Source organism: Vombatus ursinus, unplaced genomic scaffold (assembly GCF_900497805.2).
Source record: "Vombatus ursinus unplaced genomic scaffold, bare-nosed wombat genome assembly UNPS02010304.1, whole genome shotgun sequence".
NCBI classification, from domain to species: Eukaryota; Metazoa; Chordata; class Mammalia; order Diprotodontia; family Vombatidae; genus Vombatus; species Vombatus ursinus.
In genome coordinates this window covers 6,243,856-6,261,501 of record NW_020950082.1, presented here as the reverse complement: position 1 = coordinate 6,261,501, position 17,646 = coordinate 6,243,856, and the positions used below count along the sequence as shown (strand labels likewise).

At 35.1% G+C, this 17,646-nt stretch overlaps 1 protein-coding gene across 4 annotated transcripts in view; it reads left to right on the top strand.

Annotated features, from left to right (window-relative positions):
• The window catches only part of MBNL2 (muscleblind like splicing regulator 2), a 166,817-nt gene extending 150,368 nt beyond the window's left edge, over positions 1-16,449 (top strand). For 2 of the 4 annotated variants that reach the window (XM_027854118.1, XM_027854115.1), the window contains one exon: positions 13,635-16,449. In XM_027854118.1, the coding sequence (XP_027709919.1) occupies positions 13,635-13,762 (128 nt within the window). In that variant the 3' untranslated portion in view covers positions 13,763-16,449. The remainder of the gene's footprint in view (positions 1-13,634) is intronic. The other 2 variants (XM_027854119.1, XM_027854116.1) reach the window with 1 other exon arrangement.
• Positions 16,450-17,646: the final 1,197 nt, after the last annotated feature.

The window sequence follows — 17,646 nt, the reverse complement described above, 5'->3', positions numbered from 1 at the left end:
GAGATGTGATAGTTTTAGCAGAAAGATAGGTCTTAGTGAACACCAAAAGATAGAAGAATTCTAAGAAGAGATCATACTTAGATTTGTAGAGATGAGGAAACTGAGTCCCAGATAGGTAAGGTGACTTGATGAAGGTCATAAAGGCAGAAGTTGACAGAGCTATTTAGGTCTTCAGTCTCTGAATTTTGCGATCTTTTCACTAGATCAAAACAGAGAAGGGTTCACAGAAGACTCTGGAAATAAGAGGCCAAGGAGAATAATAACTAGGGGAGAGGAAGGCTTAGTTCACCGTGGAGGTCAGACAGCAGAAGGCAGTGCCACGGTGCCTTTGCTTCTGATCCACCATCCACTGCTCCTGGGGTCCCTCATGATTCAGTTCCATAGGCCAAGCATCTGAGGGGTGGGAGAGGAGGAAGGGAAGGTAGAGGTTGTTCAGCCTGCTGAAAGGAAGAAAGCTAAGAGCTACGGTGCACAGAGACAGTGGTGATAGTCTGGGTTTCAGCGAGGGAACGCATAGCTGATGCTGGAAGGGAATGAGGGGCAAGAAACAGGCCCCCTTGTGTCCCCTGAGATGCTAGCACAGCCCTGGTGGCCTTGTTTTAGTACTTGTTCTGTCTACAGTATTAATAAGGTTTAGTTTAGCTGCCTCATTATAACATAGTTTTGAAAAGACAGTGTTTGAAAGCTGTCCGTCAGAAGATTTCCTCTATCCATTTCTCCTTGCTGTTTTATGGTTTGGATTCATAGAGCTGTTGGCCCTTTCTTTTAATTTTCCTTAGTGATTAAATGAAACAGTAAAAGTGTTCTTACTGAACTTGACATGAAGGGCAATCACTTTGTAAAAGAAGTCATTTGACTTCTCTGAATCTTTGAGATGAGCATCATTACTTAGAAAAATGTGGGTATATCTGGAACAGTCATCTTGAATTTCACTGTTTAAAGAACAGTGTATGGTTCCTGAGAAACTCACTTAATCTAAAGAGAGCTCTCGTTTTTATACCGGCACTTTATGGCCAAAGGAAATCCTTAAATTCAAATTAGTTTGGATCAACTTCAAAATCATTTCATTTTTTAACTGTGGTCATGTTAAAGTCTAGTTAAAGGGCTGACTGTTTAGAAGGTGATGGGTATAGAGAAGTCAAGTGGACAGATTTAATCCCCATAAAAATCAGATAGTTAGGTAACAAAGAAAAATAGTCTTCTACAGACTGCATTCATAGCTCTGGCTAGCCTCTTTATATGTGCATGCCACTGACCTTTGGGAGCACAGTGGGAACTGGGTGAGAGAAGATGGATGGATCAGTTCATACCATACATCATATTAAAAAACAGGTCTCTAAGTATATCCCTATTACGAATAGGGAAGTGTTGTAGAAAGAGCACTGGATTTGGCATCAAGAGGATCTGGGTTTGAATCACATCTCTGCAGAAGCAGTGCTTCCCCTTTTGACTGAATGCAAGGAGAAACTTCCTTAATAATTTGAGCTATCCAAAAGTGATCTAAGTTAAGCAGTGGCTAAATGACTACTTGTTAGAATTTTGTGAGGATGATAAAATGACAGGACTAGATGACCCCAAATCCCCCTTCCAAATTTGATTCTGTGATACCAGGGGAACTTGGGTATTTCACAAAGTCTCTGTGCCTCAACTTCTTTATCTATTAAATGAAGGGAGTGGGGAAGCTAGGTGGTTGAGTTCAAATCTGTCCTCAGACATTTACTATCTGTGTGACCCTTGGCAAGTCACTTAACCCTGATTGCCTCCCCCCGCCCTTTAAAAAAAAAAACAAAAAATAAGTAAAGATGGTTGGTTTAGATGATCTCTAAGGTGCATTTAAATTCTAAATTCTATGATAAATCTTATTCTATAAAGAATGACTGCTTTATATCCAAAGGACAAAGGACAACAGTTGCTTTTATATTTTTTTTAAAGATTGAGGGCATTTCATGATTAAGCCATGAACTATAACCCTTCCCAGTTCTTCCTGCCTACACTTGAAAAGTGAAGAGCAGAGTTAATATTACAATGCAACATTTCCCGATTTCCCCCATTCCTAGTCTCCCCAACTTCTAATGATTTGATGAGTAGCCCTTAATTCTAATAGTGCAGATAATGAAAACACTCAAGCAGTTGTAGAATCAGAATTAGTTATTTGTCCTTGGTGAATGCCTGCTATGAGGCAGGCATGCCTGTGTAGATGCTAAGCTATGGTTTAGCCAGAGTGCCTAAGTGTCTGGCTTCTGACACCACTATGGTTTAAAGTAACATGTAGAATGCTGCCGTTCTGAAATAAGTTAATAGTAGGCACTCCTTTGGATCATACTTGATTGGGTTTCAGAATGATTTGACTTGCTACTCATACTATGGCCACTGAACTTTTCTGAGTATTTTGCCTCTGGCATAAGGTTAATACCATATTGATGACCTGAATAATTCATACACACATGAGGACTTAGAGATTAATGGTTAAGCAGATCCTTCAATATCTCATCCAATACTACTGCTCCCTTGTTATATAGCATCAGTTTGTTTGTGTGTGACTTTTTTCAGACTGGGTAATTTGAGACTTAAGTAGGCATTGCTTAATAGTTAGAATAAACTACTCATTTTAGTAAGTGACCAATGGACATTTTAGCGATTCTTGGTCTTATCTGTCACTGTTAGGCCTGATGCTTGTCAATATTTTATTTATTATCTCTAAATTTTACAGAGATAATAATAACACTTATATGATTGTTATGAGTACCAAATGAGATAATATATATAAAGTGCTTTGCAAACTTTAAAGTGCTATATAAATGTTAGGTATTATTATTGCTATTATCATTATTAGATGCTACAGTAGGTTGTCATTAATTCATGATCTTATACCAGGTATGGTTTTATTTTTAATGTTCTCAAATCTTGTGCAGCATCAGCTCTTATTTGTGTTCTCTTTTCTGTGGAAAAGGGAACTCAAACTAATGCTTTCAGTTCAGGATTTTGGTCAAGACAACAATTTGCTAAATATAAAATAGCCAGTTTTTAGTACTTGGAGTCTCATTTTTCAAACATGGTTTTACATCATTGAAAAGAAAGTTTATTTGAGAGAATAGTCTGTCTGGGATGTAATAATGAATAAATCTTCCTCTTTGGATTTGGTTTCCTTCATAGCAGAGGAATTTGCCAGAATTTCTCAGAAAAAGAGGCAGAAAAGCTGTGAATTTGACTGACTGTTAATTGTCTAGGAAAGGGCTATTAGGTAGCAGCTTAGCCTCCAGAGGCAGCCCACAGAAAGTATCAGCAAGGCCCAGTGGGGGAGAGGTTGGTTAATCCTGGCGGAAGTACTGGAGAAGGTTAGGCACACCAGCCTTTGGAAATGGCTCAGCCACTACACCCCATGAGGCTGCTTAGAGTAGCCGCCATTTTCTCCCATCCAGTACTATTGCCTTTGGCCCCTGACTGTTGCTTTACAGTTTGTTCCCATGACCTGGACTGGATTGGAAAAGCTTTCCTTTTTGCCTGCCTCCACCAGCATTCTAGAATGACAAGGCGGTGCAATGAGTATCATAGAACTCCTGTCACCACTGATCAAACATACTCTGGCCCCTACAATGGCCACTTCAGATGAGCATAATAAACCATTTCTTGGTAGAGAGGACAAAGCACCACACAGGAAATTAAAATTAAATGCTCCTTTTTAGGAGAGCACTGGGTACATTGGACAAAGTATACATACGGTGTCCATAAAATAAAACTTCCTTGTGCCATAATTTCTAGATCAGCAAAATGGGATTAAAATGTTATACTATAAAGATCTCATGAAAATGACCTTGAAAGTCTTTTAAGAGCTGCTAAGGGGCATTTTAAAAAAAATTCAATGTGGATAGACAAAATTGTCATATATAGTACTCTGGACATGAAATTCAGAGTCTGAAATTGCTACTTATTTGAAGAGAGAACATGAAAAGAACCTTGATTGTTGAGTTGAGAGATTTTAATATCCAGCTAAAGCTTTAGCTAAGGGTATATCATGAGGTAAATCACTGAGGAGACATCCAGATTGTTTTTGTGGTCTATGTTTAGTTAATCATATTTAAGAATATGCAGTAGAATTATATTTTTAAAATTCTATATAGGCTCTTTTTTAAAAAAGTATATACATCGTTAGGGTTTGGGATTTATTACTTGAAAAAAATAGTTGCTAATTTGTAAAATAGGTTCCAGCCCCAAAGATATACTTATTTCTGAGAAATGTGTGCATCTCTAGCCTGTGCTAATGAATTCAGGGTGTGTTCTGATGCTTTGGTCTCATAGCCATGAAATTACAAAGTATATAGAGCAACAGCTTAATTAATTAATCTATTGGATCAAAGAAGTAAAGATTAAATATGTATGTATAAATATATATACATGCATATGTTTAATGTATATGTATATGTAATTGTTGGTGCTTAAGAAAGTCTCAAAATAAAAGCACTAGGAAAACATATAGGACTTTAAAAAGAAAAAACAACAGAATACCAAATTAACACTTCTAAAAGGCTAGTATAAAGTAAAGTATTAATTTCTATTTGTTCTTAAAATTTGACAATCTAATTGACTGATGACTGAAGGAGGTCACTCTAAAAATATAGGCTAAAGATATAACTTTCTAATAGAAAAAGTTTTTGAATCCCATCAAAACAAACAAAAAAACAAACCAAAAAAAAAAAAACCTTGTCCTCTCAATTTAACCTTGCTCTTTGGCCACAAGGACTAAATCCAATATTTTGTGACTAATTCAGTTTCATAAAATTTCTGAATTGGAAGGGACTTGAGACCATTTAATCAAAATTCTTAATTCTATAGATGAGGAAACAGAGACTCAGAAAGTTTCAATGACTTGTCCAGGGTCACAGAGTAGTTGAGAAAGCATTTATTCTCCCTTTGAGCACTGGGGTAAGCATTGTCATGTCTTATAAAAATCTGAAAAGGCAATCATAGGGTCATGGCTTTCATGAGACTTTAAAGGTTACCTAGTCCAACCCTGTCATTTTGTAGATGGCAAGATAGGAAAAAATATATATATAAAGTGACTTGCCCAAGGTAACACAGACACAAAGAAGTAAAGCCAATGCTGAATCCACGAATTTGCACTCCAAATCCAATGATATTTCAACTCTAACACTGATATTTCTCAAATCTGCAGTAGTTAAGAATCAGACAGTTCTTCACTATAATGTCTGCATTCACATACAGTTTATACTTAGAAATTGTCTTTCATATCAATAAGCACTAGTCAGTCAGACTTTATCACTACCAGATTCTTAAAAAAAATTTTTTTTAATTCTCAGAAGAACCTAGATTCAAAATGTAATTTTAAAGAAGTTTTTTAAATTACCTCCCAAATCAAACTTTAAAAAAAAAATTTTCCCCTTCTATGAAGGGACCTGTTAACTTGAGCTTCCAGATGTTCAGAAGTATTGTAATTGATCTCAAGAAACCAAAGATGGTTTTAAAAAAAAGAAAGAAAGTGACCAGTAAGAAAAACAAAGAATTACATGTTTTCAAAGCAAAGGAAAAACAAACCCATTTTTGAATAGGAAGTGGTCAGACTTCCCTGGCAATCTATTATCTTAAATTCAAAACAGAGCTCTTTGACAGTTTTGATACTTTTTTAAAAAGGGAAGATGGTAGATTCATAGGTTGGTAGGCTTAACTTCAATTTCTGCAGCAAAATTTTGGAATATATAAAGGAATGTTGTATGAAAATTCTGGAAAGAGAAGTGATATAATCAGTGACATCAAGCATGTTTTCATAAAGAACAGTTATCCCAAACTAACTACATTTCCATTTTTGATAGGATAAATGTCAAGGTCTTTTTAAATCCTGATATTGTCATGTAATGCATAGATTAATAGAACAATAGAATATCAGAGACATAATATACCTAGGTTTTAAAAAAGCACTTGAAAAATTTTTTCATGCTATGCTTGAGAGCAAGATGGAGAAATGTAGCCTGCATGATAATAGTTATATGAATTGATTAAATGGACCCAAAGAGTAGTCATTAATGGACCAAGGTCAAAATGAAGGGAGATCGCTGCTGGAGTGTTCCTGGAATCTGTCCTTAGCCCTCTTCTGTTCAATATAATTTTTATCAATGACTGGCATGAAGGCACAGATGGCATACTTGTCAAATTTACAGATGACAGGTGTTCATTAAAGACTCAGAATCCAAGAAGGGAACAATGGCTAGAAAAATGGACTGAGTCTGATAAAATTAATAGTAATATATGTAAAATTCTATACTTCAGTTCAAATAACCAACTTCATGTCTAGGTAACAGTTTCTATGAAAGGTTTCCGGGTTTTAGTCGGTCTCAAGTTAAAAAGGAGTCAACAGAAACATATAAAAATAGCTAACATTTATATGTCATTTAAAAGTTTGCAAAATGCTTTATATTATTTCACTTGATCCTAGAAACATTTTTTGAGGAAAGTGCTGCTGTTACGCAGATGAGGAAACTGAAATTCAGATAAATTATTTGCTAGGGTCACACAGTAAGTGTCAGAAGCCAGACTCTTGGTCCAGCACTCTTCCCACCACAAGATGCTATTCTAATCTGCCCTAATAAGATATAGTGTCCCAAAAAAGGGAGGTATAGTCTAATCATATTCTGCCCTGGTGATGCTTCATCTAGAAAACTTCAATTCTGAGTACCATATTTTAGCAAGAGTTATGTGACAAGCTATTGTGTGTCTAGAGGAAGATGGCCAGCAAGGTGAGGGGACTAGACATCATATCACACATAAGGAGATCAGGTATGCTTTGCTGTTGCTGTCTGTGACCCCATTTGGGGTCTTCTTGGTAAAGATACTGGAGTGGTTTTCCATTTCCTTCTCCAGCATGCTTACCCTAGAGAAAAGCAGACCTGGCCAGGGGTTGAAGGGATTACAGCATATCTTCAAGCATCTGACAATCTTATCATGTGGAACAACTAGACTTGTTCTGCTTGATTACAGAGTGCAATTAAGAGCCATGGGTAGAAATCACAAAGAGAAAACACAGCTTGATCTAAGGGAAAACTTCCTAACATTTAAGCAGTCAAAAAGTGGAAAGAATTTCCCTAGGAGATATTTGGTTCTCTTTGAGTAGAGGTTTCCAAGCGGAGTCTAGATGGCCACTTGATAATAATTTGATAGATGAGATTCTTGGTTAGATTGAACTAGATGGCCTATGCAAATCTCTTCCAACTCAAGATTCTGCTACAGAGCAAAATAATAAACATATTCTACATAAGAAACATAAGGTTTTCCAAACAATAACAAAATGGTTGTGCTGCTATTTTAGCCAGTCTTAGGAAAACAACTCACATTTTTGTGGCACTCTGAGGTTTACAAAGTGTTTTCCTCACAGCCATGTGAAGTCAGTAGGAGAGGTATTATTATCTTCATTTTGCAGATAAGAAAGCTGAGGCTTAAAGAGGAGATGCCTGCTCTGGGTTACAGAGCCAGCAAAGGTCAGGGTCAGGATTCAGACTTTAATAATTCCTAACTCCAAATCTTTTTTGGATTTTCCAAATCCAAATCTGGATTTTCCAAATCCAGAACTTTTACCATGACTGTGCCCCAGGTTAAGTAAATACAATATATGGCAATCCAAACTTTCAATTCAGGATGTCGATGGTTATTATTCATTTTAAAAAGAATTCTATTATACAAGTATTCACCATAGCATAACTTTATATCGCATCCTTTCAAAGAGCAGTTAAAGTATGATCCAATTTCAATCCAACTTTTCAAGAAGATGACTACTATATAAATTAAGATTCTCCTCTACCCATAAAATCTTAATTTATTCTGAGTAGGATATTATGTTCAATGCTTTGACATCATAATAATTTAATAAGTATTACTTGATGGCTATCTTTGCATATAAATTTAAAAGTTTAATTGTTACTGTATGGTAGGTTTATAAATTGTGATCCATCATTTGTCTGATGAATCAAGGTCAAATGCATTAAGAAACTGGCACATCATCCATCTACTCCGGCAGGAGGGGCCAGAATTATTAAGATGTCTCTATGAGTGGGATGACTGGCATTTCCTAAAACTGTAAAGATTGTCATCACAGACCTTTAGAGTTAGAAAGGACCTCATAGGTCACCCAATCTAATCTCTACCTGTAGTTTAAACCCCAACTGTAATAATGCCGCAGGTGTTCATTCAGCCTCTACTTAAGCATCTTTCTCAAGAGGCAAACTCAGAGCCCATGTTTCTTTCACTGTGCCAGAATCTCTCTCCCTAAAACTTCTGCCTTTCCAAGTCCTGTTTTTGCCTTCCTTGGCCAAGTAGAACAAGTCTACTCCCTCTTGCATGAGGCAATTTTTCCAATATATAAGGACTTTTATCACTGAAGATTTCTTCTCCCACCCCCTATCAAGTCTTTTCTTCTGGTCAAATATTCCCAGGGCCTTTAAGCAACATTTTAATAATGGTTCTCAGTTCTCTCACCAACCTGGTTGCCTCCTCTGGATTCATTCTAGCCTCTTCAATGCCCCTTCTGGATGGGACATCCAGAATTACACATTATAATACCCTATAGGTGTTCTGACCAGGGCAGGGTTCAGTGGTACTATTACCTCCTCTTGTCTGAACATTATACTTCTATTAAAAATGGCGATGTTATTTTTGACCACCACATCACATTGCTACAAAGCTCACAATCCACTAAAATTTCCAGGTCTTTTCCATATAAATTGCTTTCAGTTTATGTCCCCTGTGCCCATTCCTTATTTATGCGGTTGAATGTTTTTGTTTTTTATTTTTACCAAAGTTCAGCACTTTATATTTAATTCTCTCATTTTGTTATCTTCAACCTACCATTCCAGCTGGTCAGAATCCTTTTAGATCCTGATTCTATCATATAATGTGTTAGCTAACTACATAACTTTTGTATCATCTGCAAATATGATTCCTTTTATACCTTAATTTAAGTCATATATAAAAATGATAAATCAAATAGAGGTATGTATAGGATCTTAAACTTCCCCACTAATCAACATTGTTTGGGTTTAGTCAATCAAATTATTTAAAACCACCTAATGGTACTATATTTCTTGTCATATAGGTATCATGAATGCCATTCTGAAATCCAAATATACTGTGTACAAGCCTACCCCTGATAAGCTGCACATGTACACACACACACACACACACACACACACACACACCATTTCTTTTATAATCTATTTCAAAATTTTACCAACAGTCATCATCATGTTCGTTGGCCTAAAGTCTGAAGTAATTTACCTATTTACATTTTTTAAAAAATTAAGACATTTGCTCTTCTGCAGTCCTGAAGTACCTGTCATATTACCCATATTTTCCTCAAAGACAGTTCAGCAATCACATCAGTAAGTTTGTTCATACTCTGAGGTCTAGTTTGCACCAGGTGATTTGAATTCATTGAGGGCAGCTAGGTGTTCTCTTAGCATCCTCTTACTTATTTTGGTTTTCATTTCCCATTTTTGTTATGTCTTTCTCAGTCTGAGGACAGTTCCTCCTTGATAAAGACAAGAGAAGCAAAATTGGAGTTAAAAATTTTTGACTTCTCTTCATCATATTATTGTCCCATCTATAATCAGAGATCTCCTTAATTTTCTACTTGCTTTCAATACTACCTTCCAAACTAAAAGCACTGGTACTATTGTCATACTCTACCTTTAGTATTTGTCATAAGCCTCAGTTCATGGTGAACATTAATTCCCAGACAATTGTTCTAACGGGATTTTTTTGCATTCTTCTTCAGTTACTTGTTCTTGCTTTGATTTCTTGTATATGTCCTTCAAAAATGTAAATTGGTCAATAAACTGTCTTTTTTTTTCTTCATTGAATCATCTGTAAAATGAGAGCATTGAACAAAATGATCTCTATCATCCCTTCCAGCTATAAATCCTATGAAACGGTATTAATCGATCACAATTTCATCATAAGAATTTCATTCTTGAAAGTCTCCCACTCCTCTTGAGCTTCCTTCTCTTTTAGAGGCACAGTCCACAAGATCCTACTTATTTGCTACCTTTGGACACTTATAATTATTGCCTGAAGACAAGAGTATTCATCAGATTATATCTTGCTTTGCCCTTGAAGAAAGGGTAGCAGCTTCCCAACATGCCCATCATTTTCACTTCACCCACTAGCTCCTCATTTTTGGTCAAAATTATTATCCTTCTTTGCTTTCCTTACCTTCTGAAAGATAAAACCATTTATGAGGCAAATTCAAGATTTCTCAGCTAAACTGTTTTTGGAAGAGGAGGATCTCCAGAAATTAGTTGGATGTATTGTCATGAACCAAACCACCTAAATTTTTCAGACAGCCTCTCAGTTTATACTAAAGTCTCTACTACTTTTGCCCTTGGGCATTTATTGAGTGTATAACTTCAGCTGATGGCATCTTATCTTCACAACCAAGCTGAAAATTTTCCAAAGGCATAGAGAATTACTCTGAATTTCTTATTTAACACAATATCTGTTATTAAACCCCAAACCATAGGCTATGGATAAATACCATGTTAAATAATTACAAGAACTGTCCTGGGAGTTGCTCCCAGCATCTCCTGTGATGGGGGAAGAGATATAAACTGTATAGTCAGAGCATGGAAGGAAAACTTTCCTGTAGTAATGAAGACAATCCCTCCAAGAGGACAACAGGAACAGCTTCATGCTTACAAAAATCTGGCCTGTGTAGACAAGAAGACCAAGGAAGATTGTCACAAGTTCTCTGACTTGTTTTGAAAATGATAGACTCATAGGTGTAAATGTTGTGTCTTTGAATTTCTTGGTGATCACACACACACACAAAAAAAGGTCACCACCTTCAATGAACATAGTAAACTGAAAATGAATCCTTTTGCAAAATTTTCCTTGGAGGCTTAGATTTCAAACCATCATGGACACAAAAGTTGAGCTCTTTTCACACATGTATGAAGTTTTATTTCAAGCAGCCAAGTGTCCAAACTGGTGTGATGCTAGTGAAAGTCCTAGCACGGACTAAACACAGAGCACAGAATTAAACAGGGGACAGAGGGAAAACTGATAATTCCTCATAGGGCCAGAATAAGGAGTGATGGGGGGTGGGGGGGAAATCAGGAGGAATACTTACTGATACCCAGATATGGAAATCCTTCTCAAGTTACAAAAGTGGTCCCCATTTAAAATGGACCATCTTGTATCTTGGGCTTTTGCTCAGCATTAGGAAATAAATAAATAAACATACAATTAACAAATGGTTCTATGTATGGAGACAGTTACTACTGCCTTACATGACAGAGATGAGTAATAGTTAAGAGTTCAATAATCCAGGAGGTTGTCTTGATTTATTTCACTATCCATAGAATTCAGACAGTGTAGCCTGGGGCCTGGAGCAAGAGAGGCATGGAGGAGTCTAGTAAATGCTTTGTACTTATGTGCAATGCTGACTTACAGTCTAAGTAAAGGTGGGTGGTCTTGCATATTTTTTTGTTGAACTCACAACCCAAAAAGTTGTTTTAGGTCCTTTGAGTAATTGCACACTTTGTTATGGATTTCTTTTAGGGTACATGCTGAAAATATCTTTATTGTCCATTGCTATGCTTTCTGCAGAATGCTTTTTCTCCAGGTGTATCAGAAATTTTGTTGTTATAGCTCATATTTTATCCTATTTGGCCTTTTCATTTCATCAAATAGGCTTGACTATAAATAAATTCTAAAAGGAAAACACATTTTCAAGAATCACAACATTATATGGCAAGCTATTTATCTCATAGGCATTATAAAAAGGCGATTAGAGTTTAGAATAAAATTTAAAAGATATATGATTTAACACATTGGAGCACAAACTGCTTGAGAAGCATTGCAGCTAAATGAAGAAACTAAATAATTAATATGTAATAACTATATGCCCAGATGTGAAGATTAAGTTAAAATCTACCAATATGGGTATGGGTAGTGTTCTAGTTTAAAAAAAAAAAAAGGATATGTGATATTTCTTAACTTTTCCAAATACAGATTTAATAGTACACAGCTCAACAAAGAATGCATTTTCCCCTCAAACTGAAATGCTAGTGATCATGTCAAAAGAAGGTGATACATTAATTAAAACTGACAAAAGAAACAAACTTATTATATCTAAAGATATGGCTTTCCAATAAGTATATCTATAGGCAGCTTCAGCAGAGTTCATGCCTTGCTTCTCCATTCTGTAAACTCAAGATGCCACTACGTGATTTTGTGTTCTGTTAAGGAACACTCCTATTTACTTACTGTAACCTATTATTTGGGGGCACTAAAACTATATTTTTACAAAATATGGCTGTACCCTCTTAAAGGAAAACTACATGAGGGAATCCATGTTTCTTTGAATCATAAAGTGTACTGAAAGGTAATGGCTCTTTTACTGGGTAATCTTCCACTCTGCAGGAAGACCCTTAGTATAAAGAATTTATAAAAGATACTTCCTTAACAGAAACGTGGGACTTTAAATAAACAAACCATTGGCTAAAACATAACACAGAGTAAACCTCCTTGGCAGGAATAGTTGGAAGCTTGGATTTGTAAAACAGAATGTTTATAAAGACAGCTATATATAATAGACTGAATATAAAGGGTCAGGCTACACATAGGATATATCTCCCTTTCCCATTGACCTAGAATCATAGAATTTTAAAACTGTAAAGGACCTTAGAGATCAAGGGTTTTGTATTAAATTTTCAGTTTAAGTATAAGTTTGTTTTTTTTTTACTAATTTAGAACAAATTTCATATTAATAGGAAATTATCATGTTTCATTTAAGCATGGGACTTCAAAATTCACAAAGTGATTTCTACTATATATTTGGTTAAAATTTATTTCTATTAGAATGCATTTCCAATTTTATAATGGAAGTCAGTGAATAAATGTTAATCAACTTTAAAAAATGCATTCAACTTTTCATATGTATACATGTTTATGTGTTATACATGTATATACATATGAATATACATATACAAATTCTCTATCATAGATAGTCAGCAGATATAAATTTGTGATGAACTGAGTATACAGAAAAAAGATCTGGGTCATTTAAAAAAAGAATGGGATCAGATAACAATGCATGCATGACCTTGCACGTTTTAGGACTACTACCAAAAATAGTGTTGGACCTGGAATCAGGAATATTTAAGTTGAAATCCTGCCTCAGACACTTCCTGGCTATGTGACCTTGGGCAAGTCTTTTAACCTCTGTCAGCCTCAGTTTCCTCATCTGCAAAATGAAGGAGTTGGATTTGATGGCCTCCAAGGTCCCTTCCAGCTCTAAATCGGTGTTTCTATGGTCCCTTATGTGGACATGCCCTAATGCTGAAATGGAAAAGCAAGCTTGAAGAAAATACAAGGGGGATAGTTTTTTTTTTCTTGCATTGGAAGTGGCATTCTTCATAGTGATCAAATTATGAGAAGTAGTATGCCATGCAGCCACTTTCCTGCAGAATTAAGGGTGGATTTATGTATTCATTATATTCATACCCAGGTATAAGAAGCTGATGAAAATCCCATAGAATTGATTCCATTTTGACAAGTCCCATGCATGAATTTGCAGTTTTTTGATTTTTACAAAAGGATATCTAACAGTGATTTTTTTCCCCCTTTAACAGATAATACTGAAATAATCAGCAGAAACGGAATGGAATGCCAAGAAACCGCATTGAGAATAACAAAACATTGTTACTGTACATACTATCCTGTTTCCTCCTCGATAGAATTGCCACAAACTGCATGCTAAATAAAAATGTAGTTCTTCTGGACAGATCACAAACTCTAAGAAGCTAGTGCTGCTATATCATATATGAGTATTAAATATGGTATGCTTAGTATATTCCAACCTAAAATAGTTAACTACCTGATGCCAGCTGTGATGTTTAAAGACATAAAGGGTAAAGTTTACTTTCAAAAGTTCTCTAAACATGGTTTTCTGTCCTAGGGAATATTGTCTTATCTCCATAACTATAGCTGATGCAGAAAGCCCAACCAATTTCTTCTTTTCAGACTCAGAACATTTCAAATTTAGCAATAATCAGTTTGCATTGGTTCCAACCTGTCCCAAGTACAGGTTAAATTCTCACTCGAATTATTATCGTTTCCTTTGCCCACTTAATCAAAGGGTAAGTGTTCACTTCTCAATGAGATGATGCTGCAGCAAAGAAAGAAGTGAAGTAAAACTAAGACCTGTCCTACAGGTCTCAAATTCTAATGGAAAATCCAAGGACAAGCACAAGTTCTGGGGATGCATCAAAGCATAGTGTTTGGCTTGCCTGGAGATGCTGTGTTGAATCATGTGATTCTAGAATAAGAAAAATAGATTAAAAGAAACAAAAACTTTGCACGGTATGAGCTTCATACCCCCAACCAACAAAGTCTTGAAGGTATTATTTTACAAATATATTTTTAATGTTGTTTTATAAGAGAGACTTTGCAGAAGTGCCTAAATTTTGCCAGACTTCATCCAGCTTGAAGGAAAGGAGGCCAATGCCAACAACCTAATCTAAGTGATTAGTCTTTCAAACTCACCATCCAGTTGCCTGTCACAGAATAACACTTTGAAACTAAAGATGTATGTAGTAAAATAAAGAAGCTGTAGGTGAGGAGATCTGTATAATATTCTAATTTAAGTAAATCTGAGGTTAGTCACTTAAAATCTGACTGTGACTTTAATCTAAATTACTATGTAAACAAACAACAAAAAAGTAGATAGTTTCACTTTTAAAAATCCATTACTGTTTTACATTTTAAAAGTTGAATTAAAGGGTTGTAACTGACTACAGCATGGAAAAATAGTTCTTTTAATCTTTTCACCTTAAAGCATATTTTATGTCTCAAAAATATAAAAAAACTTTAATACAAGTACATACATATTATATATACATACATATATACGGATATATGGATGAAACAGATTTTAATGTTGTTTACTTTTTTAAATACTTGGTTGATCTTCAAGGTTATAGCGATACAATTAAATTTTGTTCAGAAAGTTTGTTTTGAAGTTTATTTTAAGCACTATTGTACCAAATATTTCATATTTCACATTTTATATGTTGCACACGTCCGATACAATACCTACATAGTCTTTAAATTATTGTTTCAAAAACAAAACAGCTGTAATAAATGAATATGATGTGTAATTGTTTAAAACATCCCTTTATTTTGTGAGCATATTAGTGATTGCAGTATTTTGACTTAAACTTTTCAGACTGAATGTAAAATATTTTAAATGTTGGCATCACTGCCAATCCTGAAAACTAGAGACACTAACTGTGTCATGATTTGTCTCAAAAAAGATCTGCCATTTTAACTCATGTTGCTCAGAGTCTAATTCCTATCTATTTATATTAAGTCATAGATTTGATCACCCTAATGAGAGAAAAATCACAATCTAAGTGTAATCTAACATAGTGCTTGTACTGTTACATTTGTTTTAATTTGTGGGAAAATATTGTATCTAAACTTTTATTACTTTGGTAGTTTTACCATTATATACTATTAGTATTTGTAATTTTTCTCAATTCTAACAATGTAGTTATGCTACAACTTGCCTATAGCATTCAAGGTTGTTTTTGTTCATTTTTTTTTAATACTTATTAATTTAGATTCCTTGAAAACTTAGTACACATAACTAAAAGGTAAATTATGAGCATCACTGAAATATTTTTGTAGACTACTTGTTATAACATTGTCTTTCATGTTATTGTTTCATAATTTTGATTTTTTAATGACTATTATACAACTATTTTCAGCCCTTTAAGATAAACCATCAAAAAGCATCACATATACACATCCCAAGAAATAGAAAAGACTGTATTTTTAATAAGATATCCATTTTCCAGAATTTGTGACTATATTATGCAAAAGGACCATAAGGATACCATTTACAGTAAGGAGGAGGCAAGGCAATTACATAGATGTACAAATATATGTACAACAGATTTTGCTTTTTATTTATTTATAATGTAATTTTATAGAATAATTCTGGGATTTGAGAGGATCTAAAACTATTTTTCTGTATAAATATTATTTGCCAAAAGTTTGTTTATATTCAGAAGAGTCTGATTATGATGAATAAATCTTAAATGCTTTGTTTAATTACAAAAACAAAATCACCAGAATCCAAGATGAGAAAATATCAATTCAGTAAATGCTGTGGTTAAGAGACTGGATCTCCACTTATTTTGAGAACAGCATTTCATTATTGGTTTTCAGTAATTTAACAGCACTTCACCAAAACATTCACCTCAATCACTCCACTGACAACACTTCTACTAAATCTTTCAGTAACACTTACCGAAAGCCCTCATTCATTACCTTTCCATGTAAACAGAAGTCTAATTTGTATCAATTCTATGTTTCAGTTGTAATATTGAGTTCACTCACCCAATGTGCAACCAATGAAATAAAAGAAGCATTTAAAAATGATTTTATAGTCATTCTTCCTTTCTGTGCTGAGACAAATTGACCAAATCCAACTGAATGAAAGTTTGGCCATCCACAGCCAAGCATGCTGGGCAAACCTTAGTGCTTGCCATACTCTTAGGGTCTTCAACAATTCAACAAACGCCAACATGAAAAGATAGTTTTCTGTGTGTGAATCTGGCTGGGCTGCAATGGGCATAGTGTGTACATGTGTACATATATGTTTTAAATTTTAAAGGGCACATTTTGGATGAGTTTTGATGGTGTTTATATTATGATGGTGATGATGATGATGAATCAACCAACTAAAATAAATGACAATTTGCTAAGTGTCTCCAAAGGGCCAGGCATTGGAGGATGCAAAGACTTGCCTCCAAAGGCTTTATATTCTGTTGGAAAGACAACATGTCCATATACAAAATAAATATAGGGTAATTTTAGGAGGAAGGGACTAGCATCTGGAGGAGAATAGGACAAGCACATAGAAATGTAATGAAGAAACAGGATATGTAGAAATCTGCCTCCAGCTTTCAGATGTTTAAGCACATTCCTTATACGATCCTATGAAAAAGATAGGATTAAAAATAAATACGGCCAGCTTTGGTGGTGCACACTGGTAATCCCCACTATGCTTTTGGTGTTAGTGGAGGGCTTGAGTTCTGGAGCTCTGAGCTATCATGGGCTAAGCCAAAGTGCCGGTCAAGGATCCTGTACTGATCGTAAGTAGACTCAGGCCAAGAGTAGCTGCTACATTTTCAGCCAGGATGACATGGGGAGACTCAGTCTTAAAAAAAAAAAATTAGGCAACTTCCTATTTCTTATAGCTGTCAGCATATTGCTTGGGAGCAGAGAAAACAGGACTATTCAGAGTATCGCACATAGTCATGCATAGGTGAATGAATGGTTTCTTTTCAAAGCAATTCCTGCAGAAATATCCAGAGATAAAAATAATTTTTGATAACCCAGAACATGTGAAAAGTCAGATGTGTGTGTATCAATCATAATGAATGAAATAAATGTTATACTCTCATAATTCCTGTTTCCAAGTAGAATTACTAGAAATGAGACTAAGTTCAAGATAATGTATTCAACTAGTTGATATCTGAGATAATTTATGGTAAATAATATCTTAAATTTGTAAAGGCTACTCTCATAAAATAGGGCAGCTAGGTGGCGAAGTGGATAGAGTGTGGGGCCTGG